Genomic DNA, 25,009 nt, shown 5'->3' on the forward strand with positions numbered 1-25,009 from the left:
TATTGTTGCAGCCAATAGGTTTATACATTCAAACACGCCGAACACACTAGAACTGAATAAGCTGTCCTTTATGCACCACCACTTCTAATACTTATCTCAAAGATCCAAAGACAAAGGAAAGGTAAACTGGATTATTCCAACACGTGGAGATGCTCAATGGGGCGAAACGTGATGCCAGAGATGCATATTTACCCCTTTCAGATTGTCTCACACAGTATCTATCAAAAAGAACATAAAAAGTAACTATATGTGCACAAAGCTCTAGGTTATATCTTTTCCACCTTGCCTTTGGAAACCCATCATCTCACGGATCACTTGTGTGTCTGCCTTAGTGTTTGGCGCCCCCAAGTGTCCACAGAGAATACTACAGGACACTCGAATTAAATGATTAGCTATTTTTTTACTTAGTGACACTAAACTTCAGAGCAGGTGCTGGTGAAATGAATAAATAATGTATAATATGATGGGTGCTTTTATTTGTGTTTGATGCCTAAATATGAAATAGCTGATGGCGAAGACGTCTATAATTTACACTGAATGAATGGGCAGATTTTTCTTTTCAACAGGTGCATATCATTAGGCGAAGTAAGCAATTTATATATAATTGAACACTGAACTTTGTACAAACCTCAATATAATTAAGTCAATTTATCATAGTTGGGCAAAATGAGGGTCTGGCAAGTTACATTTTATTTATTCATATTTTATATTTATTCTACAGGTGGTCAGAGTTTTACAACAAACACATTTAAACACAGTGCCTCATTTTATTAATCAATCATTTAACAATGTATGTAGGAATACCGCTTCTTGCATTAAAATATTCAGTTCATGATGTATTATCGTCGTAGTTCAAAGCCTTTTTTGTCCTACAGCCCTATTGGATGAGCTCAAGTAACTCTTCATCGCCATTCTCTAAATGTGTTCTGTTTAATGGATTTTAAACTGGATCTTATCAATATGGCTATGGAATAAATAAATGAGGCAATAAATATAGATAAATATATAAATGAGACAATATATAACAATAAATAATTTGTTTTTACTTTTAAAAGGGTGTTTTTCAAAGGACGGCTTTATTATCTTTATTTTTATTCAAGGAACTTTTATTTCATAATGCCCCATATGTTTATTTCATACTATTCATTGAGATAATTTTATATCGTATTACTTCCCTGAACGCACCTACGTGGTCACGTGACAAAGACAACCAACTCCACCCTCTGGTTTGACACGAAAAAAACATTCTCATGAGGACAGCAATGATGGACGAAGGTGACATCCCCAGCGCTGTGATTTGCAAGTTATGTGGAGAGGCATTCACTCTGCCTGGTAGGATATTTACATCTCTTTTTCTTTATACTTAAACGCTCCGCTGTACTGTGCTTTAGGGTAAATAACCTATTTTTTTTTTAGCTAAAAGAAGTTGCCTGCTAGCTAGCAAGTGGTAGCAGTTATGTTAGCTAGGCTAATTTAACTGGCAGGTGTGTTGGCGGGTCCTTGAGAGTCTTACTTCTGTAATAATTATTTGAACCCAAGACTTAAAGAGCATATTGCAGATTATACTTTTTACACATGTATATGTAAACTTGTCCAAAAATTACCATTTGAAAAGTTAAGCGATGATTTACAATGATTTTCAGCCCACAGGGGTGCAAATTTAACAGAAAAAGTGATTGTTTGGAGCAAACCGAGTATAGTTGCTCTTTTTTTTTTAAATCGCGCCATATTACGTCTCGTGAAGGAGTTATAAGCTAGCAGCTGCAATAGTTTAGTGTGGCGAGTAGGTAGTTATCAGTCAGAGCGATCGTGTTATAGAGAGTCAGTGTGTTTTCAGTAGTTTATCTTGGTTTATCATGGTGAATTACTGCGTGTGTGGAGGTTGCACAAACTCCAGCCTGCCAGGACATCGGGTCCACCGATTTCCGAACAGGAAAAAGAGCGGAGCTGTCTTCCGTGCCTGGGTGCGTTTTGTGCAGCTGAAGAGACGGGACGGGACTAACCCAAGTGTTACATACAACTAATCATATAATACAATGATTTTCTAACGTCTCTAGAGGTTTTTGTACCTTCTGGGTTTTTGCAAATTACCTAACCTAGCGATAAATTGATTACGCCGATCCGAAGAGTGAATACAACACTCAACGAGAAAACAATGCGTCTAAATCTCGCGAGAGTCTCGCAAATCTGGATAGCCTTTTACAAGGCCAGCCGGAACTCGATAGCAGATTTTTTTTTTTTTTTTTTTTGCTGATATATGTAGTTAACCACAGTAGGGAACAACGAGGGCAACAAATCAAAAAAACAAATGTTATATTTAAATGATTTATTTAATTTAATTGTAAGGCTATTCTCTTCTAATTCTACTTCAAACCTCATTTTCTATCAACTCTGGTTTACAAATGAAAGGGTTACTGTCCTGAAAACAAAATGTGGTCATCCAATCAGGTTTTTTTTGTTGTTGTCTCTGGGCAGAGAAGGTTAGAGCTAACTTGGTAGCGCTGCCTTGGGGTCAAGGTGGACTTTAGCAGCGCTGCGGAAGCAAAGGACTGTAGGGACTGACTTATTTAGACTGAAAGTGCGCCTGTCTCCGAGTCTATTAGAAAACAATTTTCAGACACTTAAATCTTCTTTTTTTTAAGCTAGGTTACTTCTAACAGTACAGCACAGTATTCACAGCTATGTTGATAATCAGAAATTATGCAACTGGAGATCTATGTTACATCTAAGTGTGTGTGGTACTGAAACAGAGACAAGAATGGTTGAAAAGAAACTCAGAATGATTTGCGCAGATTATTACAGCTGTTAATAACAAGCAGAAACTCAGTTATAACTTATCTAAACAAAAGTAAATAGTTATTTACTGTTTAATTCAAGTTTAAGGAAAGAACAGTCTAGAAAGAGCATTACTTATTCTAATTTGTGTGGTGTTTGCTGCCCAAGCTACCTGGCTGCCTGCCACTTATTCCAGCCACTTAATCTTTTTCCATTTTGCTGCATTTGTGGTCTGTCTGGCAAAGTTTTGGCTGAACTGAATTCACGGATCGCCACTGGTGGACCACATAAATATTCAGTGCAATGATAAGCTGAGTGTTTAAGCGCTGGTTCAAATGATTAATTTAAAATTAATTTTAAGCAGAACTAATGGTAGAGAAAGGTAAAAGTTTCATTGACCGAGAAATCGGGTCATTAACATCGAACCCACCCTGCCCATTTCTTCTTTGCTGGACATGATGTGTGCTGGCATTGCTTTCATGAATGCTGTTATTGCTGAAAGCAATAAAGTGGTAGTGCCATAATGTGATGAACATGGAATAGTGGAATTATACATGACATTTCTTTGTATTGATATTGGAATTCTATAAGCCTAAGGTCATTGGAGGTCCCTGCTCTCTCAATATTGACATCAGACATCGAAAAACCCAGACTGGTCAGTCCACATTAAATTAAATGGTGAGATGCAGTGACCATTCACTTTGGTAACTGAAATGTGCATGAAATCCTCTTGCCTTCATCATTCATTCTGACGCAGCATTATTCCTGCTTGTTTTTATTGTGTTTTTCTTTTTCAGAGGATGAAGTTGATGGCAACCTCCCTCGTGTACTTTTATGTGGCCACATCTACTGCACATCTTGCCTGCTGTCCATTCAATGTGACAGCGTCATCAAATGTCCAGAGTGTGAGGTGAAATTACCAGTGATGTTAGTATTGCACCTAGAGTGCTGAGGTAGTGGGAAAATGCTATTGCTGGAAATATACTTGCTTTTAACTATGCGTTCGCATACGCACCCCTATGCATCCCTACGCTTCATGGCTGCCTCGCGTATCCTGCGTCCATTTTGAGCGATGGTTGTGCGCGTCTTCAGAAAGTAACGCAACTCATACGCGAACGCAAACGCATGGTTAAACAGCAAGTATATCTCCGGCCTATCTCAAGGGAAGGGGCCATTTCTGGAAATATCTACAAATAAGAGACTGTTTAGCTTCCTAGATCCAGGACAAAACTGGGAATGCAATTCTGGACTATTTTGAATTACCAGTGGAATGTCGTCGAGCTTCTGTTTTCTATAGAACAACCAACCAGTGTCTTAGCAGTGACTGTTTAAATTTGAGAATGGTCTGGCAGAGAGATTTGGAGTGCACAATTGATCATGAGGAATGGTGGATGATTGTGTCCAACAATGGGAAATGTATAAGGGAAGCAAATGGAAAATTGATTCAATTTAAAGTGTTGCATCACTATTATTGGACACCATTGAGGCTGTATGGAATGGGTTTATTAAATAGTAATCTGTGTTGGAAATGCCAGAACGAGACCGGCACATTTCTGCCTTGCATATGGGAATGCAAAATGGCCCAGCCTTTGTGGATAAAGGTCCTAGAGTATTTCAGTAACTGGGCAGGGATGACATTACCACTGTCACTTCGGTTATGTCTGTTAGGTGACAAGTCACAGATACCCCAGATTTCAAATGAAAGGTTTTTGGTTGGCATGGTTGGCATCAAAACTGTTGCCAGGACAATCCTCAAACATTGGGAAACCCCTAAGTTGATGGATTTAAAAGAATGAGCAAATCTGATGACAAAAACAGCGTCATATGAACACATGCTTAATAAGATACATGGTAGAAATAAATCCAAAACTCCTACCTGGGACCATTTTTGGACAAATATCACACTTAATTGACAACCTAACCATTGCTGTTTTCTCACTCTGTATGTTTTCTTTATTGTTTTGCCATTTCCTTTTTCTTATTAATCTGTGCCTTGCCATGTAAGAACTAACAACAAGTGATTGGTCTGCTCATCTTGAATTGCAAATGATGATGTGATGTACTGAAAAGTTGATATTGAAAATAGAAAAGTTGATATTGAAAATAAAAAACTTGAATTACCAAAAGTATTGCTCCTAGAGAATAGTATAAAACAAGTATTGACAAATTTAATAGGTTTCCCCTCAGTGGGATTAGTTCATTCAAGGTCAATGATACTTGGAAAAAATAATCATACAAAACTAAATTTTACATTGTAAGTGAAGAATTTCCCAATGCTTTAGCGGCCTTTTGTATCACACATCTGCCTGTTTTGATTATGTTCTAGCTGTGTATTTTGGGCTTGCCTTGCTGTGTGATCACGCTATGCATTAAATTCAGACTTGTCCTTGCCAGCGGCCTTACTTGGTAGCTAGCAGTTTGTTTAATCTTGCCTTATGTATTGGATTTGCATCAAGTTCATGGCTGCAAATATTCAAATGGTAGGATGCCAATGAAAAAACAAAGCCCACTCTCTGCAGATAGAGTCGGCCGTTCCTGAAGGTGGCGTGGGTGAGCTTCAAGAAGATAGCAGGATCATTGGCCTCATCTACACTGCTAAGATGAACAAGTCCAAAAGGTAAAATGCAGTTCTCAATGTTAAGCTGAATCATACTACTGACGTGTAATTTAGCAAATCTTTTTCAGTTTGTATAATAAAATTTTAGGGGAGAATCAGTCTTTACATTGATAATAACTTTGCTGTTGTAATCTTCTGAAGCCTCCAGTGTGACAAATTGAAGAATCGCAGACGGAACAAATTGCCTTCTTCCGCACAGATGAACAACAATACCGTAGATATGGAGCAGGTATGTTTGGGTTGCTGGTGGGGACTGAAAGTTGTCATGTCAGCTCCTAATGTTAATGTTTAAACTGACAGATCAGATTGCTAGTTGGCATATTTCAAATTACAGATAGTTTAATAACAATGCAATTTTTCCGTTATTAAAAAAGGCTTACTGTGGTAATGTCAGTATTACAATATCAGAAATTCTTATGGTGTTATGACAGTATTACAATATTATAAATTCATGTCGTCATAATGGCAATATTATGGTGGAGGAGTGGAGTGACTTCAGAAATGTGGAAGTGGTTTGGCTGCAAAAGAGCAGATGTCCAACAAATCGTGTTAATATATAAGAAGTGCAAGAAGATTGTAACTGCAGAAGGGGCCAAAACAACAAACCTATTTTGCTACCTCAACCAGCTGAGTACGAGCACAGCCAAAAATCCTGAGAGGAGAGCTCGACAGCTACTGTGAGTTCCAAAACTACAATATTTTTCAGTATTTTGTCATATCATCAAGAGTATCGTTATCACAGAGTACCCTGAAATACTGTGATATTATTTTCAGCCATATTGCCCACCTCCAATGCAGTGATTCTCTCTTGAAAAACTGTGAATCTATGCTGAAAAGTTTATAATCAGAATTTTAAAACTCAATTCTCAGCATTATGATGCCTGTAACAATTTTGTTACTTCTTACAACTGACCCAATTGGATGGTAAAAAAGTAAGCGTTGTGTTTACGTTCTAAACAAGTAAATTAAACCGCCAATTGACCAGAAGGTCTAAGCCCTTGCAATAAAGGAGGAGATGGATTGGCATATTGACTGAACCACCCAATTTTGGTAGATTGTTTTGGTGAATTCATCCGTTGACCTTTGTGCAGCTCCTCACTTGCTTTCATACTGTCACTGCTTTTAGTACCAACCAAGAATAACCTTACAGATATGTGTGTCTAATGCATGTTTGGCCTTAACTGTTAAGCTTAGAGATGTCTAACTGGATATTAAACATAGCCTGGTCATGTGGATAGAGATATCGCAATATTAGAGTGACTTCCTTTTCAGATATTATGGACATGTTATGCCAGTAGGTCACCACTGGGGCGGATTTAGTGCACCCTGGAGGATTTAAATACTATATTCTGGCTCCCCTGGAAACACCTTAGGTTCCCTTCAGAATGTAGCTGGGGAAAAGGTTGGCTGAGATACTCTCTGAATAGATCAAATCTGTGGCTGTTTGAGGTATATTAGTATTGCAGAGGGTCTTAGCAAAGTTAACAGTGTTACTAAAGCTCAAATCACACTTTGAGTGTCTGCATGGTGACATAAATTTGTTATTTATTGGTCTAAATTCTGGTTATGTGTTATTCAGCCAGCTGATAATGAGAAGATTGAGAAGATGGTGGATGAGGCGTTGGCCCAGGCTGCAGAAAATCTTGCCCAGTTGGAACAAATCCATGAGGTGAAAGCTGAACTAGAGCCAACAAACTGTCTTGTAGAACATGATTGTAGACATTATTCATTTCTAAACAGGAAAAAAAAACCCACATTTTTACACACCAGAAAGAGAAGAAAAGAGTCATAAAACTGTTTAGTGAGTGTGTTGGTACAGTGCTCCTCCTCCTGTGTTTCATCTGTGCAGACTCTGACAAATGGCCTGGCAGAACAGGTGAAGCGCGACAGAGCTCGGTTGGAGAAGGAGATCAAGCAAGCTGCAGACAAAGCAACACATGCTGTTCAAAAGTGGTATGAACATAAACTGTGAAAAGACACTTAAAAAGTAAAAGCCACATAATGAGATCCTATGTTCTCTTTAGGAAAAGTGCCATATCTATTGATAAGAAATTGTACACGGGTCTTTTTTCTTTCTTTCTTTTATTCTCTTGAAAATCAAACAGGCTAGTTTTAGGGTTTTTCAAAGGTTTATTGAAGTCTGTCAAGCCACATTTATTCACATTGATGCGTGTAATTTTTATCAACAGGAAGGATGTGCAGTTGAATCAGCTGACAAAACTGGTGTCACAGTTTGCCACCAGTCAAGAGGAGGTGTGTTGTGTCCAGGAGAAGATAAAGGCCCTGGTGATTGCTATGCAGATGGCCAGAGAAGTCCGCCGTGTCCCCTACCTGGAGCAGTACTGCAGCCTTGATAAGGTATGAAAGGTTTTTCTTATGACACACCCCCACAGTAACACAGCTGTCTGGAAGCTGGCTTTTGAAATTGGGGCTGGGAACAGTCTGGATGGTTACCACATCCATGATTTCTGAAAATAATATGAAAAGTGGACTCGTCAGACCACAGCCCACTTTACGTCAGTCCATCTCAGATGAGCTCAGGCCCTGAAGAAGTCTGCAGCATTTCTGGATGTTGTTGGTATATGGCTTTCACTTTGCACGGTAGAATCATAACTTGTATATGTAGATGCAGCGACAAACTGTGTTTACCAACAGCGGTTTTCTAAAGTGTTCCCGAGCCAATTGTAGTTTCCTCTATATAATTATCTGGGTTTTTAATGCAGTTTTTAATGCAGCGTCCCCTGAGGGGTCAAAGATCACAGACATTCAGTATTGGTTTTCGGCCTTGCCCCTTGCATGCAGAGATTTCTGTGGATTCTCTGAATACTTTAATTAAATTATGAATTTTAAAAGATTAAATCCCTAAATTCTTGCAGTTTTGTGTTGAGAAACATTCTTAAATTGTTGGACTATTTGCTCCCAGTGTTTCATAAAGTGGTGAACCACGCACCATCCTTGCTTGTGAACAACTGAGCCTTTTGAGGATGCCCCTTTAATGCCCAATCATGATACGGTCACCATTTAACCTGATTTAACCCTATTGGAGTCTTTTGTTGCCACTGTACCAACTTGAAATGTGATGCAGGCATTAAATTCAGAATGAGTGTATATTTACAAAAAACTATAATCTGATAGTCTAATCTAATCAGTTGGTTTTCTTTTTTTCTTTTTTTTTAAGTTGGCTTTTTGGGTATTTTTGGGTATTCTTTTTACGATGCAGGGCAGCCAAAGATATGACAGGAAAGGGGTTACAGAGAGATCCAATGACATGCAGCAAATGGGCTGCAGTTGGGAGTTGAACCAGATGCAGCTGCAGAGGACTGACAGGCCTAGTACGTGGGGCACATGCTCTACCCCCTGTATTCAACTAAATACATGTTGAAAAGTATTTGCAAATCATTACATTCTGTTTTTATTGACATACACAATGTCCCAAATATTTTGGAATTGGGTTTGTATTTAAGCCATTATACATTGTCAACTTTCAAAATGTGAATAAGCGCGTAAAGAAAACCCAACGTTTATTATAGATTCATGACTTGAAAACTTTGCCCTCAGCGCTGAGCTGCATCTCAGATTAATCTTCGGGTTTGATAGGAGTGGAAAAGGTTAAACTGCCTGCAGCTTGTATGTTTATTTTGCAACAAAACAGTTTAAAATACAGTCGCTGCTGAATTATGATACAGTTGCTGCTGCATTATGTTGCTTGTATTTGTGTATATGCGCCTGTATGTGTGTGTGTGGGTGGCTGATAGGTTCTGGAGACATTGCAGGCTCCTGTGGATAACCAGTCCTTCACTATGGGCTCTGGAGTGAGGTTTGTTGCTTTAAGCCTAATGTTTGTTTGCAGTGTTCTATGTTAGACATTATGTTCTATTCCGACATGTTATTTCACCATTGTAACAGTAGTAACAAGTGCATAATAAATTGCTATACATGGTGCTACTGTTAAACATAGTCTTTCTGCTGCATCAGCTGTTGTAGCTGGAAACCAAATTGTTTTAACTATGACTAACTTTCCTGCTCTTTTATTTCTTGATATAGATGCATAAAGCATGGGAGCCTGTCAAACAATAGTAACAGGCTTTGGGTTGTGCTATTCTTTTTGAATTTGGATATGGTTATGAATGTGTATGTGTGGATGTATGTTTTACAGCTGTGTTTTCACGTCAGAACGTCTGGACCAGAGTCTGTCATTGTCTCTGAAGATAGAAGTCAGCAACCCAAAGCTGTGAGTCTTTTAATATTTTCAAATATCTTCTTTTATATGGCTCTCAACTCATTTATGGTTGGAAAACAAGTCATGTTGTTCCCTTGTAGCTTGTCCGAATCTCCTCCCAAAGTTCACCAGCCATGTAACTTCACCAGAAAGTCCCCCTGGCAACGTGCAGAGGGCAGGAACAGCAACTTTACCTCACGCAGTCGCAACAAGCTCCCCACCCCACAAAAGCAGGGCCTGCAGAGCCCTGAAAGTAACAGTTCGTCGTCGCAAGGCTCCTCTCCAAGCCCAAAACCTCGTCGCAGGGCCAGCCTCTCTCGCCACAGCTCAGCCTCAGATCTTGGAACTCCAGATGTAATTATTGAGGATATTTTAGACGAAAGACAAGAGCATGGTATGTGAGGCTTTGTCACTTTCCTGTTTGACTTTGATTTCAAGTAAATCCAATTAAATCCAGCCCAATCAAGTTAAATGCTCTGTTTCTTTTTGCAGTTCCCCCACCCACTGGCCCGGAGCTTGCTAACAACAAATGGAGAACCCACCGGAGAAGGAAAGATCAGTTCTCTTACAATAAGAGAAATGGTAAGGCAGCTGATATAGTCATATAGTTGTATAGGCTTGAGGGGTAGGGGACATACTCAGTTCTTAGACGCTTCACGATGCAGATGTGAAAGATTCTGAATCGATTCCAAATGTTAATTAATATGATGTTGATGGAGCGAATAAGGTGGAACTCAGCTGCTTGACTTGCAAAATGCAGCATTTCAGAATACTCAAAGAAATATCAGCATTTTCTTCAGCACTGATGGACCATTTATGTGGTGACTTATACAGAGTTCAAAGGGTTAGAAAAATAACTAGAGGAAGGACTGATACTGACTGTTGTCTGCTCCTCATTCTTTCTGAACTTCACTCAGTATTTTGATGTTAGGAATATGGTTTACTTTATTGTCATTTTAGATTTATTTCTAGTGAGATATTACTGAGTTTATAAAGTGACTTTGCTGTAGTAAACATTACTGTTGAGAAACAGCATATAGTTCTGAAAATGTCAAATTCTAATTCTGCTCTGTATATTCTTTTTTTTTTTTTTAATACTACATTTTTTTTTTTTTTAAATGCCATTATTTGGTAATGAGAAAGAACCCATAAGAACCACCAAAGAAAGTACCAGATCAGTAAGTAAGAGTAGTAGTATCAATAAAAGCCTCACCATACCCATCAATAGAGTCAGTGGATTCATCCGTTTGTTGATTTCCAAAGTTTTCAGCTTCAAATCCTGACATTTTGTGATTCTGTTGATCTTGGCAGGTAATCTGACAGATTAATCTGTGAGTTTCTGTGCAATCTGAGGCACATTTCTAATGAAAATAAAAAATCAAAATCTTTTGCCTTGCCATTTATCTTTCCCTTTGTTTCCTGTCTCCCTTCATCCCCTCTCTCCTCCCCTCTCCTGCTTCCGTTTCCCCTCATTTCTTTTCTTCTGCCCTTGCACCCTCCTATTTTCTCATTCTTTTTGTTTCTTATCTCTCACTTCTATTTCCTCTTAACCCCAACTACCATCTTTCCTCCCACTCTCATTCTTGTTGTTCTTCTGTCCCAGTCACCCAGTGGGTGGTGGTAACCCACGTTGTGAATCCAGGTCACTTCTATGTCCGCTACGTGGCCGAGAAGAGGGAAAACGAGGTGCTGTCAAAGAAGATCAACCACATCTGCTGCCGAGATAGTTCACTCTTCACTTCCAGTGACACAGTGGAGACTGGTGTGTGTCTGTTTCCTCGAAATAATCGAGAAATAAGTAGAATTTCTTTGATTTTTCATTTCAAGGCTATTCCATTAAAGGTTAAATTTTCACCAAATTAGACAAAAATATAATTATTTTTATTTGACAGCTCAATTAGTTGGTCAGTGTGCACTTAATATGTTGACTAATTGCTGTTGGCTTAATGTTGTAAATTAGTTTATTCATTACAAAAAATAATTCCATTTTGTTCTTTTGACATGTTTGAGTTTACCACCAAATAATATTAATAATGCATCACACCCCATTGATTCTCTCAGGGTGGAGTGAAATGTACTTGCCATGTGTTTCACTTTTTGTTACTTTGCTCCTCTCCAGACTCCATGATCTTTGCTAAGGGAAAAGAGGGTCTGTGGTGCCGGGTCACTGTGGTCGAAGTCGTGCAAAGTGGGGGTGTGGAGCCTGTGAGGGCCTCCCCGGTCGACCAGCTGGCCAGTGTCCGAGTCTTCTTCATTGACTCTGGCTTCACTGAAAGCCTCACCATAAAGAGGTACACAGACAAATGGACCGAACATTTCAATGTCCACTTTTCCCACAAGTGGAAAAGGACCCCTACAGCTCAGGCAGCAACAGAAGCCATTTTATAGTAACCAAACCATATACCCTCGAGTGAGTCCACAAAAACAAACTAGCTTTCATTCTGCTAATTATCACGCACCGTGTTCTAGTGCTGAACAATTTTGAAAAAATATCTAATTACGATAGTCTTGACCGATATTGCAATTGCAATATGATTTGCAATATTAGAGGAAATTATTATTTTTACATCATTATTCTTATTTTCATTGAAAAACATGAACATGAAGAATAATCATGGTGTAATTTTTGCAAGGATCTGTACCAAAGCACCAAAGATTTTTTCCATGCTGTGTAGTCCAGGACATCACAACAATATTTAACCAAGTCCAGACTAATTTTCCTCATACAGCCCAATATCCCAAATCACTATTTGCCCCAGGGGTTCGACAACCTGTGCAGTGTGTGAGAACCCCTGTCCTGTTCACCCCTGAAAGAGTTAAGAAAAACACCCCCCCAAAAACTTGAGAAACAATGGAAGAGACCTCAGAAAGAGCCAAAGAGGAGGGATCAAACTCCCAGGATTGACAGACATGCAATAGATGTCACATGTACAGAACAGAACAGCATTTTGACATACATTTTGCCTTTTAAGAAATATTGTGCCTCCTGAGATTTGAAAATGCAGTAGGCCACATTAGGGTTTGATAAAATTTTAATTAATTGTTCTAGTAATTAATTGTTCATTAGTTGTTACTGTGTGCAGTTCTTTTGTTATCTTTGCACTGTTCTGCATGGATGGCTGAAAGATTCAAAACATATCATGTATTAAAATATGTCAGCAAATATATAAATATAGCGCACCAATCTATTTTAACTTGGTTTGTTGTCAGTGCCTATTTCATCACAGAAGATGAACATAAATGTATTAATCCCACAGCATAAAATCTTAACCACTATGAATTTCTTGATTGCAAAGAAGTTTTCTGTTATTCAGTGGACTGTCGTATAGTTATTCTAGTACATCCTCCACTCTTCTCTGACACCTTTTCCAGTGAGGACGGAACTGCTGAGTCTTCACTGAAGGCTGTTAATAAACACATGAGGAAGGTGGGTGAGTCAGTGAATGTGGAGCTGAGTCATTTTGCTCCTCAGGCCATCAGGTGTTCACTCAAGGACCTGGTCCCCTATGACCTGGTAAGACCACTGATATTTAAATAGGTATAATATCTGTTTTTGCCTAAATATTTACATTTTCCTTCTCTGATGAGGGGCATAAGAGCATGCTAAAACATTAGCATTAACGAAAGCAAGAACTTAACATATACAGCGATGCATCTCCCTAAAAGTCGAAGATTTAATCAGTTGGCAGTGTATTTCTTGGGACATTTGTGTGCAGTTTGTGTGTAAATTTGTAGTGATGAGCAGAGAAGTTGTTGATCCCTGTTGATCAAACAAGTGTTGCCAATTAATCCAACATTTGCTGTGATATACACAAAATTTTACGCTCTCTGAACAACAGGTAATCCATCAAGTTTTTATGTTGCCACAGTATCAGAAAGCAATGCTGTAGACAATTAGAAGTAAGACTTAGCGAAAGACAGAAGGTATCTAAGAGCACCTTTTCTGGTTGTAACATGTTCGACTTTTTCAGCATTTTTTTCTGTTTTGTTCTTTGTTTCTTACAATTGTGTATGGTTTAGTTTTGGCAAAGGGAGTCAGAGGTGTGTTTACTGTATGTATGTGTTGTGAATTTATGTTTTTTGGAAACACAGCAGTAGTCAGAGGTCTGTTTACTGTGTGTGTGTTGTGTGTGTGTTGTGTGTGTGTTGTGTGTGTTGTGTGTGTGTGTGTGTGTGTGTGTGTGTGTGTGTGTGTGTGTGTGTGTGTGTGTGTGTGTGTGTGTGTGTGTGTGTGTTCAGACAAAGGGCTGGAGTGAACAGGCACAGATTGAATTCCAGAGTGTGGTTGGCTCTTCAGCAGTGGAGATGCGGCCCTTGGGTCAGGACAGAAGCTCTCTATTGGTGGACCTGAGGAAAGCCTCGATGAACCAGTCCAGTGATGTGCCCATCTCTGTCAGAGAGTACCTGGTTTTCATTGAAGTGGCGAGGTACACGTGAAAAATAATGATAAGCAAATTGATATTTATCTGATGTGTATGAATAGAGAAAAGAGTTTAATTGAATGAAGCTGATTAAAATTCAAATTTAGACTATCTGAATATCAAGCCTCATGACTGAAGTGATCTAATTTTGGCTGCGCTCTTCAAAAAAAGGTTTTATTCTCCAGTGACGTTGGGGAGGAAGCCCCTGCTGTACTACCCCCCTGTCTACCCCAGTGTCAACCAAGAGCTCAATGCTGTGGTGTCCCACATCAACAACCCTGCTGACTTCTACATCCAGCTGGTACTAAACATGCATAAAAAATAAACACACATGGACATAGGCTCAGATGCCGAGGATATAATTGAGATTAACAAGAGATACTCAAGAGATCATACTTTTTCAACTCCCACCAGGTTGATAACATGGAGTACCTGTTGCTGTCAGCCAAGCTCCAGGATTGTTACAATGCAACAACAGTGACTGGAGAAGATGACCTTAGTGTCTACTGCCCCGTGGTAGGACAGGCCTATGTTGCCCGCTTTGATGACAAGATGTGGTACAGAGCTCAGGTCATAGGTGAGGCTGTATGTATGTTCATGTTTGAATAAATTTACTCATGGGTAAGCGATTTAGGAGAAGGTTAGTTGATCATTGAGTGTCATTGCCAGATCATCAGATACTTAAATTTTGAGATCTAGTGATTGGCCAAAATGTCCCATTAGTCTAGTCTACTTTCTCTCAAACCATGTGGATTGCAATATGCTTAAAGGTTATTTTTATTGGTACTTTAGCTCAGTGATGCCAAAAAATAAACAGGCTTACCCAGCTTTAATGTAATGCATTAGTTTAATGTAATAGTGATTCAACCAATATATATAGTTCATGGCTTGGTTTTGTCATTTCTGCAAAGCGGCTGTTTCAGGACCCCACTGCACTCAAGATATGTCGTCTTGTGTTATTTGTGCAAATTTGGCTGCTGAGCTGTGTATCTTTATTCACCCCAAACAGCACTGGATGCACTGACCATTAGTGTTTGTGTTTCAGCTCTGTTTCTAACTGAACTCACTCCAAACTCCAGTTCCTTCTGTTATTTCCCTCCAGTCTCTCTCCATCATTCTCTTACGTCTGTATGTTTTTGAAGCTGATTCCTCGAATATGCGCACATTTTTTGCTGAAGTTGAAACACTTTCAACTTGTACAGTATCAAACTAAGTGAGACACAGATGTGATGCGTTACACACACACTCTGTCTTTGTTTTTATGCCAGCCATGTTTTTTGAGGAGATTAACAGTAAGATGAATGATAGATGATCTGCTTCACTGTATGCATGTTGAATTTTGCCAAGTTGTAACACAGTGGGTTGCTATATTAACTGGCACTCAATCAAACTATATCATTTGTACTACAGGTTTGTGGATAAACCTGATTTGATTTTACAATATAAAAATACCCACAAGGTTTCTCTGCTCTGTCACACTGCCTCTGGTGCAGTGAAGTATTTATTTGAATCATTTTTTTTACCAGATTGTACCCATTTTCTTACAGAGAAATATGTAGTTTTCACCTGCTGGAGGATCACACAGCCACATGTCTCCCTGGCTCTAAACAGTGTCAACTGAGGAAAAATCTAATTGCATTATATGTTCAACTGTGATGGTGAGACAGTAACTAAAATTTTGTGTTTGTGTGTTGTGGCTGACTGCCACTGTGTGTGTGTGTGTGTGTGTGTGTGTGTGTGTGTGTGTGTGTGTGTGTGTGTGTGTGTGTGTGTGTGTGTGTGTGTGTGTGTGTGTGTGTGTGTGTGTGTGTGTGTGTGTGTGTACATGTGCATACATGCGTGCATGCTTGTGCGCATGTGTGCAGGTCATCCAGGGTGCAGAAAAGTAGAGGTGCATTATGTGGACTTTGGCAATAAGAACATCTTGCCAGTCAGCGACTTGAGGAAGATCAAGGATGAGTTTTTTGCTCTCCCTGTCATGGTGAGAACCCAACTTTTAATTGATCAACTCATGTTTTTTGGGTTTTTTTTTTTGACTATGGTTTTCAATCTAATATCTCAGCCTACACTTTGGGCACATTTTCTGAAACAAAAAATTGTCCTCTAAAAATCTGTTTACATTTCGCTAAAATATTAACCTTTCCTATGAGAAAGTAATACATATTAGGGATGTCATTTTTGCATAATTTTGCTTTCAGTAGCCAACAGCCATTAAACGACAACTGACTGGTTAAAAAAAATATAAAGAAATGTGAAATACAAGATCACTCTAGTCTGGCACTACCTTACCTCTGTGAGCTCTGACTGGTGATCCTTTACAGTTATGCATTATAAATGTTTTCACTATATTTTTGCTGTTGTCTCCATCTCTCTCAAACACACACACGCTGCAGCTGTGTGCACGGCCCCACATCCAGTTCACTCCGTCTACTCAGCTGATCAGTGCTGAAAGTGCAGCAAGACAGGTTGAATCATGAAACTCTGAACACTATTCTTTTTTTACACAGTGCAACCAAGCACCAAGCTTAAAATCCAGAGAGGACCTACACTGCGCTGTATGCACAGCTACAGCATGTGTGTGTATTTGAGAGAGTGGGAGACAGAGAGAATCATTTGGACAAGGAAATTATTTTTAACAGCTTTAAATGAAGTAGGTTCAGTGACTGCTCCTATGTGTTGTTGACCTGTGAACAATAAAGAAACAAGGCATACAAATTCACAAATTTAGGTACCCTTCCAGACACTAGCACAGTGTGTCTGTATGCAAATTCACCAGCATGCATAACCAGTCAAAAGCGTTAATTGACCTTTGATATCCCTAATAGACATAATATGCACATTTATTTACATATATTTTTTACACTGTACACTCCTGAATAGTACTGGGTTAAGTCAACAGGAAGTCTCTCTACTCTGTTCAGGCAATCCACTGCTGTTTGTCTGATGTGATTCCTCTGGATGGAAAGACCTGGAGTGATGCCTGTACTAACAGATTCATCAGCCTGGCCCACCAGAAACTGGTCACTATTGTGGTTACAGGTACTGTTTGCGTGGCTATGTGTGAATTAGACTGTAGCCATTTTTTGAGTGTGTCTGTGGTTGCAGTCAATCTAGGAGAAACATTGTTCTACAGAGCCAAAGAGCCCCCATAGTTCTAGACCCACAGTTCTAGCCCTACTTCACAATTATTATTCCTCCGCCCGCTGAAGGTGCCGGGCCGGAGGCATACTGTTCTCCAGTTGTCTGGCCGTACATGAGTCTGTGCGTCCGTCCTTCCGTCCATCCGTCACAGATTTTTGTTTGTGCGATAACTTTTGAACGGGTGGACGGATTTGCACCAAATCTTGTGTGCTAACACTCTATAACAGGTACATGAACTGATTCAGCATGAATCAATCCAACGCTTTCAAGATGGCCGCAAAATGGCCGCCTGACAGACCTGTCTCTAAAAACACACTTATACCAATAACTTGGTCAATTTTTTATATTTGACTTTGATATATTTTAAAAATAACTATGTTGGATACTATAAGGTAATAAAGGTAAAAGCTCTTTCCTTGCAATCTTTTCTCATTAACTGTATACTGTATCAATAGAGCCATAATTCTCAAACTCCTGGGACACTTGCAAATAGGATTTATAATGAATCTATGGTTTCAATCAGGTGTAGGGAACACAAAAAGTCACAGTTGTATGAAACTGTTGCAGGCGGAGGCATCAGAATTGACGCTTTAGCGTCGACTTCTACCCGTTTTCATTACAAATTAAAAGTGGCCCCAAGATAATTCTAGTCTCGTGTGAATGGAACTTTAGACAGAAGAATGGGGGAGTTTAAATGGCAGCTGGTGACTACAGTTCACCCAGAGCCATGTAGAGACAGCATGCCTGTTTTCCCTGCACAATGGTTAAGTTCATAGCTTACAATAGCTAACCCCCTCAAAGAAGCAGAAATAATAGTGGTGATTATTATTAATACTTAAGGTGTAAAGTGTACAAGGTCAAAAATGAATGCTGTGCTTTACCAAAAACCAAAGGTGTGGCCCAATCAAGTGCTGTTGTGACCAGCTGAGATATTTGGGAGCACCAGTGGAAAAGTTAGTCTGGAGTCCTAAATTATTATTTTTTTTTTTTAAAAAAAAGATAATAACATGCAGGAGAATGGAGCACTCACTTGTCATCGAAATTAATTTTGTGGTCTGTCTCCATTTTTGTTCACTGTACCCCTCCAGGAACTGTCCCTAAGATCGAGCCTCTGCCAGTCCAACTGTTTGAGAGCAGCCTGAACGGGCCTCTAGCCAACATAGCTGAGCTGCTGGTCAACGAGGAGCTGGCCTGCTTCAAAGGGGGGTGAGACTTATCTTGAGTGTCCTTTACAACTTGTACCTCAGAAGACTAAAAACACCTAAGTTATGTAATCTAGGAATTTAAACTTTTCTACACCATTAAAAGAAGTACTTGTGGCACCCGTTCGGGTAAGTGGGTCAGAAATCCACTGGCCCAAAGTCAACTTTTACTTGCCCCTTTACAAATTGTTTTATAGATCAATGGTTATCACATAACATCAATGACTGCGTTAATTGTCATGTTTAAACTAAGTCTGCAATGTCAATAAAATGCCAGAAAGTAGTGAAAAATTTTTCATTTCACAAAGTTTAAAATGTCTTTAAATGTTTGTTTTGCCAATCTAAAATCCATAGATATTCAGTTTAATATCATAATAAACAAAGAAAAGCAGGAAAATTTTATATTTGAGAGGCTGAAAACGGCTTTATCTGCCACTTTTGCATGAAAATTACTTGAACGACCAACTTATTATCAAAATAGTGTAATAGTTCAATTCTTTTTTTACCCTCTGTCCAGCTGGGCAGGTCAGTTGTCAGATTTACTTGCCCGACCTGGCACTTTACTGCCCCTGGCAAGCAGGCAATCCTTATTGTTGAGCCCTACAATGTTCAGTCAGATATGAGGAACCACATCCAAGGTAACTGGTTTAGTAACAGCTTGGTTGTTATTAAAGATGGGGAAAATGAATATGATTGGTGATGTATTCTGCCATCCATACTTTTATTTCAGTTTTTCTCAGTTCATCTTTCACTTCATGTACTTTTTTAATGCATCATTTTGTCATTTTTATTCTCAGTTTTTTCTCTTATACTTTTTCCACCACTCTTGCTGTTACTCCACTTGTACATTATTTCCATTTCACCTCTAATTCTTCTCTCACTGCCCTCCACTATCTCCTCAAATTCCTCCCACCTTCCTGCAGCCTTAAGTTCAAGGATGCCATTCACCATGATGGTGATGGTGATGGTGTTGACTCCGCCATATGGGACCCTCCACTTGAGCTCGGCTTGGCCAAGGCGACTGGTGATACCACGAACAAAAATGACAGCAGAGAGCAGAATGATGAACCGCTGGAGCCTTCGCTGAAGCTTTCTGCTCAGCTCAAAGACCTGAAAGTCAAAGTCAGCTACGTTAACTCACCGAGCAGCTTCTACGTCCAGTTCACCCAGTACGACTCTCAGCTCAAAAGGTCAGCAACAGAAAGTCCACAAAATATAAATCAAATATGAAATTAAATATTGGCGCAGAAAAAAAAAAACGTTTTTCTTCCAGTCAAGGATCAGATTTATCTGTACTGTTCTGTAGAAGGTTTGTTAATGTACAAGTCTATTAATCAATAATTCTGATTAAGTACTTTAAGAAATTCCTTAACCAAAGTGGCAAACTTTTGCTGGTTACAGCTTCCTAAATGTGAATATTTGCTGATTATTGCTCTCTGTTTATTGTTGTAAAAGGAATGTTTTTGATTTATTTTGCAGTGCAGGATAAAAGTAATTGGAGTATGTCACCATGGACACTGGAACATATTTTTCTAACATTTTATAGACTGAAAAATGAATCAATTAAATGGATTCATTTAAGAATAAAAATTATTATTAGTTTCTATCCTACCTCTGACTGACCATGATACACAGTTATACACTTGAATTGTTTTTTTGGCTAACGTTTTATTTAAGTGTTTGAACTGCTTTTTAATGTGGCTGGGAGGAGTCATTTGAGCAACGAACGTCCCTCCCAGCTACATAAATCCACACGAAGCATTCAAGGAGAGGTTCTGCAGGTCGTATGATGTTGCAAGCGTATACTGTCAGTTCTATGATTATATCTTGCTGTGTTTGTCAGGATATATGAGCGGGTGAAGAGGGAGTGTGCATGTCTGGAGCCCCAAGACGTGGCGTGGAAGGCAGACATGTACTGTGCTGCTCTCATTAACGGCGCTTGGGAGAGAGGACGGATCTGCACCGATGTCACATCCAGCAACATTGCAGAGGTATAAAAATGGTTATTCCCAAAGAGACACATGAAAGTAATTGTCTTCTATTAAATCTTGTAACAGCTGCTTCACTGCAACACAAGACGTTTTGAGTCAATAAGTCAGGGGTTTTGATAGAGGTGTCTCTTTTTAATGATAAAACGCTTTGATAATTTACAGTTATGTACCATTGCACTCTAGATTACTTACATTTAAAATACTCATTAAACACTATTAGGACTTAAAACTTGTTTGATTTGCTAAAAGTGACTTTGTCTCTCTGCTGGTTGGTACCAGGTGATGCGCTGTGACCATGGCAACACAGTGAAACTCCACATCAGCAACTTGCGGCCACTGCCATCCTCCTTGATTGGATCTCTGCTATTGGAGTGCACTCTTACTGACATCAGGTACACACACACACACACACTCTTAGTCATGTACCAAGAATATTATAGTAAGTATTCATCTATAAAAATGACATGTAAAATTTGTATCACTGTGTGTTTTGAACATTGGATAGTAATGATGTACTGTATACAATATCTAACTATTTTCATCATTTCAGAAGAATGTAAAGAATTATTTATATGATGCTGGAGTATTAGTAGTAATCTTTTATCATCTGGAATTAAAGCTATTGATCTGTTATTATACTTCACAGTGGTTGTGAAGGCACACTGTGTGTGAGTGTAAGCCTGCCTTACTCTGTCACCTGGTTTACAATTTTAGTCTTTTGTGATGGATGAAATGTGTATTTACTGGTTTCATCTTCTTTCTCACTCTTTCATGGTTAACTTTTTTCTCACCTTGACTTCCTCCTCATTCCTTGTTTTCTCTTTCAGGCCAGCAGGAGGCCGATCTACCTGGACGGCTACAGCCTGCGACATATTCAGCTACTACCTAACCGGAGCCTCGGCTGTTATGACCATCAAGGTCTTTTTCTCTTTCCTTTCCTCATGCCATCGTACCCCATTTCTTTTTCCTTTTGCTCAAGTGTTTCTTACTCTACATATAATAGTTTATAAAGAAGGATAATTGCTTCAGCTCTGTTGCATCACAGGTGTTCTCCTGATTTTTATGCTTCTGCACCGGTGACAGCCCTGGCTAGAGTCATATTTTGGGGTTATCTGTCTGTCCCATTCTTGTGGAATATCTCAAGAAGAACACCTCGAGGGAATTTCTTCAAATTTGGTGCAAATGTCCTCTTGGACTCAAGGATGAACTGATAAGATTGTGATGTTCAGAGGTTTTGGGACCTCACTAAAACATACTTTTAAATTGTGGCATGACAATTTTTATCCAAAAAGCTCAGAGGTCAACTTCACTGTGACATCATGATGTTCAGCTCTCTATCTGTACTCTCTGTAAAAATAGTCTCTAAGTAAAGACAGCAGGTTTCTCACTGAAAGTAATTTTACTGGAATCATACATGAATTGTGATCTCTTTTCCCAAAAACACCTCATACCTTTTAATAAATGCCATAAATCTTCACTACATATATTATGAGTCTAGAAAGATGTGGATGTTAACTGTTGTAAACAACTGCAAGGCGGTAATTCTAGTTTTATTATTAGTTTTAGTATTTGTGGCTTGCTTTTATTAACATTTCATGTTTAACACAACAAAATTTTGTTTGCCAGCAATTCACTTCACTTGGCATGCTCCTGAGTGTAGTAAATATAAAAGCAATAAGAATACAGGTAGAAAAATGTAACTAGACATAGAGATATGGCACACATACTTGTACAATAAAATACATAGATATAAACAGCAACAGTGCAATCAGGAGAGACATTGAATGAAATAAAGATAAGTTTATTAAAGTACACAAATTGTGTTAAAGTCTTGACAGAAAGTCTTTGGCGCTTGGACTCTTTTGGGAGGTTTGTAGGTCAGAGGCGTCTGGCCTGACCAGCAGCAGAGATAAATCCCCTTATGGAGTCCAGACACTGGTGATGGTTGTGGTTGAAGACTTTCTGATGAGGCTTACATCAGCAGCATGAAGGAACTAAAGGTGGAGAGAAAATCATATTTAAATAGACTGCAGAAAGATGATGAGGCCAACAATGAAGATGTGTTGGTGTGCTATTGGACAGATGTGACCAGCTGATAACACAGTTGACAGCCCCAGACAATGACAGCAAGAATATTAAGTGTGAGCGTGTGTGAGAAGAGTGAAAGGTAGAATTAATGAGAAATAAATTTTAGGCCTGAGCATGCAAAAGGATAGTCTTCTTGACTGATCTTTTGCGATAGCTTCATTTATTATGTTTTGGAGTTTGTTACTGCACTTGAGCCCGAGGGCAAGTCTTTGCCCTTCACTATACACGTCTTCTATTTGTTTCTGTACTGACCTACTTTCAGCATTTGTCTCCCACTTCTCTCTTGTTGTCTAGGAGTTGACAGATGAGCGTCCAGTGCCCGTCACACTGTGCTGCTCCAACAGGATGGGACAGTTTGTCAGCATTGCAGACTTTCTGGCCCGCGAAGGCCTCGCCCTCAGGGAAAGAAGACCAAGGTCTGTGTGTGTGTGTGTGTGTGTGTGTGTCAGCATGCCACATGCATGTAAATATGTTTGTGATTGTTGTGATTCGCAGGTCTTAAATAACATAAACCACCTTTCTATTCTCTTCTACACTACACTACACTTCTATACTCCTTCTGGTAGACATTACTACACATGAGAAGAATAAATGCAAAAATACAAATGCAATAATATTTTACATTATATACTTGTTATATTTATGTATGACAATCATTATAATCTTTAATTGGCCTCTTATTGCTAAATGTTAAATGTGTGTTTCTGTCTTCTTGTAGTGATGCTGTTGCTCCAAAACCCAAAGAAACTGTTGCACAGTCTCCAGTGAGCGAGACACAAACCAATGATTCAGATGCTGACAAAAACAACACTCGCTCAGATCCTCTTCCTGTTCCTTTACCTTTCCCGTCCTCCATCTGTTCCACACCCGCCACTCCAAAACCATCCCCTCGCACTATTATGACTGCTGAAAAGGTGATAACACACACTTACTGTGCAAACAAACATATCGAGCTACTTGGATTCCATGTACATACAATAATACTATAAATAAAACAATGCCGATACCTATGTCACAAGTGCTGTGCTACCTTATGAACTGTCGAGACCTTACGGATCATTCGAGGCAGCGCTGCTGACTGTCCCCAGAGTCGAAACTAAACATAGAGAAGCAGGATGTTTTTTTCTTATGCACTAGGTATCGGGGACAAACTCACAGACATGTTGAAAATTGCTTCTCCATCTCTCAGTTCTTTTAGAATACAAGCTTAAGACTTTTCTGTTTGCCACTGCATATTATTAAGTTTGACTATTTATTTATTAGAAGTACAGCAATGAGTCAATTAATTGAATAGTTGATCAAAAGAAAATTACTTGCTCACTATTTTGATAATCATTTAATTGTTAAGTAATTTTCCACCAAGAATGTCAAACATTTGCTGGTTCCAAATTAAGTCTGAGCTGCTTTTCTTTATGATAGTTTATGGTAGTCTTTGAGGTTTGGACTGTTGTCTGGACAAAAGGAGCAATTTGAAGATGTCACTTTGGGCTCTGGGAAATAGTGATGAATATTTTTAACTCTTTTTTTTGGCATTTCACAGACTAAACAATTAGTTAATTGTGAAAATAATCAGCAGATTAATATGAAGATGATTGTTAGTTGTAGCACTGTTATCCATATAGGTACAGTGCTAGCTTGTTTTCTATCTTCTGTAGTATATAATTTATATTTCCATGTGTTAATTTTTTATCTTGTCCTAATGTGTTGATGTCTTATGTAAAACACTGAATTACTTTTTTCTTGAAAGGTGCTATAGAAATGAATTTTCACCGCCTTGCCTTGTAAAAGATGGACATTTGAGGGACATTGTAATGAGATTTTTTTTGAATATTTACAGAATAGAATTATATATATAAAACAAAGACTGTAACTAAAGAATGTATTTGTTGTTTGGTCCCTTAAAATGTCAGGAAATGGTGAAAAATGTCCATCAGTGCTTCCCAAAGGCCAAGATAATGTCTTCAGAAGTGCTTCGTCCACAGCCCAAAGATATTCAATGACTAAGTTGTGTTATTTACTTTGTGTATTACTTAGTTTAAAAAAATACTCAAGTCGTTGGAGCTCTATATGTAACTACAACTACTAGATGACAACAAAGTTAAATATAGAGAAGTTTAGGTGAATAAATGTGGTTTATCAAAAATATGTTATCCATTGCTGTGGTTGTATTCTCTGTGTGTGTTTTTATACAGGTGAAGACTCAGTTGTACCAGCCCCCAGAGCTGCCATGCCTCGGTTGCATCCAGATAACTGTTTCTGCCGTCGGAGATGATGGTCTCATTTATGTCAGAACACAGAATGCAGGTGCACATAAGAGCACATCATCACTGAGCAAATGTTGAGTTCACCTATTTCTTGTAATACTACAGACTTCTTCTTTGTTATCTTGAATCATTCTTCTAGCAATCTGACACAAAACACTGTCCATTATATGATCCTGTTAAAAAAAATATATATAAAACATGAGGGGCAGGTAAAGAACTACTGTATGTGTAAAATTAAAGCAACAACTGTAGGTTTAGATGTATTTGTTATCCATGACCAAAGCAGATATC

At 38.8% G+C, this 25,009-nt stretch overlaps 1 protein-coding gene across 1 annotated transcript in view; it reads left to right on the plus strand.

Annotated features, from left to right (window-relative positions):
- Positions 1-1,262: 1,262 nt before the first annotated feature.
- The window catches only part of rnf17 (ring finger protein 17), a 29,549-nt gene continuing 5,802 nt past the window's right edge, over positions 1,263-25,009 (plus strand). The window contains exons 1-27 of the mRNA XM_084724914.1: positions 1,263-1,332; positions 3,573-3,685; positions 5,295-5,392; positions 5,534-5,621; positions 6,972-7,061; positions 7,242-7,345; positions 7,582-7,750; positions 9,148-9,209; positions 9,549-9,623; positions 9,713-10,005; positions 10,104-10,193; positions 11,215-11,373; positions 11,731-11,902; positions 12,984-13,125; positions 13,851-14,038; positions 14,204-14,333; positions 14,447-14,609; positions 15,898-16,013; positions 16,954-17,071; positions 18,262-18,379; positions 19,299-19,565; positions 20,219-20,366; positions 20,646-20,758; positions 21,194-21,284; positions 22,749-22,870; positions 23,173-23,368; positions 24,647-24,758. Coding sequence (XP_084581040.1) covers positions 1,263-1,332; positions 3,573-3,685; positions 5,295-5,392; positions 5,534-5,621; positions 6,972-7,061; positions 7,242-7,345; positions 7,582-7,750; positions 9,148-9,209; positions 9,549-9,623; positions 9,713-10,005; positions 10,104-10,193; positions 11,215-11,373; positions 11,731-11,902; positions 12,984-13,125; positions 13,851-14,038; positions 14,204-14,333; positions 14,447-14,609; positions 15,898-16,013; positions 16,954-17,071; positions 18,262-18,379; positions 19,299-19,565; positions 20,219-20,366; positions 20,646-20,758; positions 21,194-21,284; positions 22,749-22,870; positions 23,173-23,368; positions 24,647-24,758 — 3,607 coding nt within the window. The remainder of the gene's footprint in view (positions 1,333-3,572; positions 3,686-5,294; positions 5,393-5,533; positions 5,622-6,971; positions 7,062-7,241; positions 7,346-7,581; positions 7,751-9,147; positions 9,210-9,548; positions 9,624-9,712; positions 10,006-10,103; positions 10,194-11,214; positions 11,374-11,730; positions 11,903-12,983; positions 13,126-13,850; positions 14,039-14,203; positions 14,334-14,446; positions 14,610-15,897; positions 16,014-16,953; positions 17,072-18,261; positions 18,380-19,298; positions 19,566-20,218; positions 20,367-20,645; positions 20,759-21,193; positions 21,285-22,748; positions 22,871-23,172; positions 23,369-24,646; positions 24,759-25,009) is intronic.

The sequence above is a fragment of the Lutjanus erythropterus genome, chromosome 8, assembly GCF_056507025.1.
Source record: "Lutjanus erythropterus isolate fLutEry1 chromosome 8, fLutEry1.hap2, whole genome shotgun sequence".
In the NCBI taxonomy this organism is placed as follows: Eukaryota; Metazoa; Chordata; class Actinopteri; order Lutjaniformes; family Lutjanidae; genus Lutjanus; species Lutjanus erythropterus.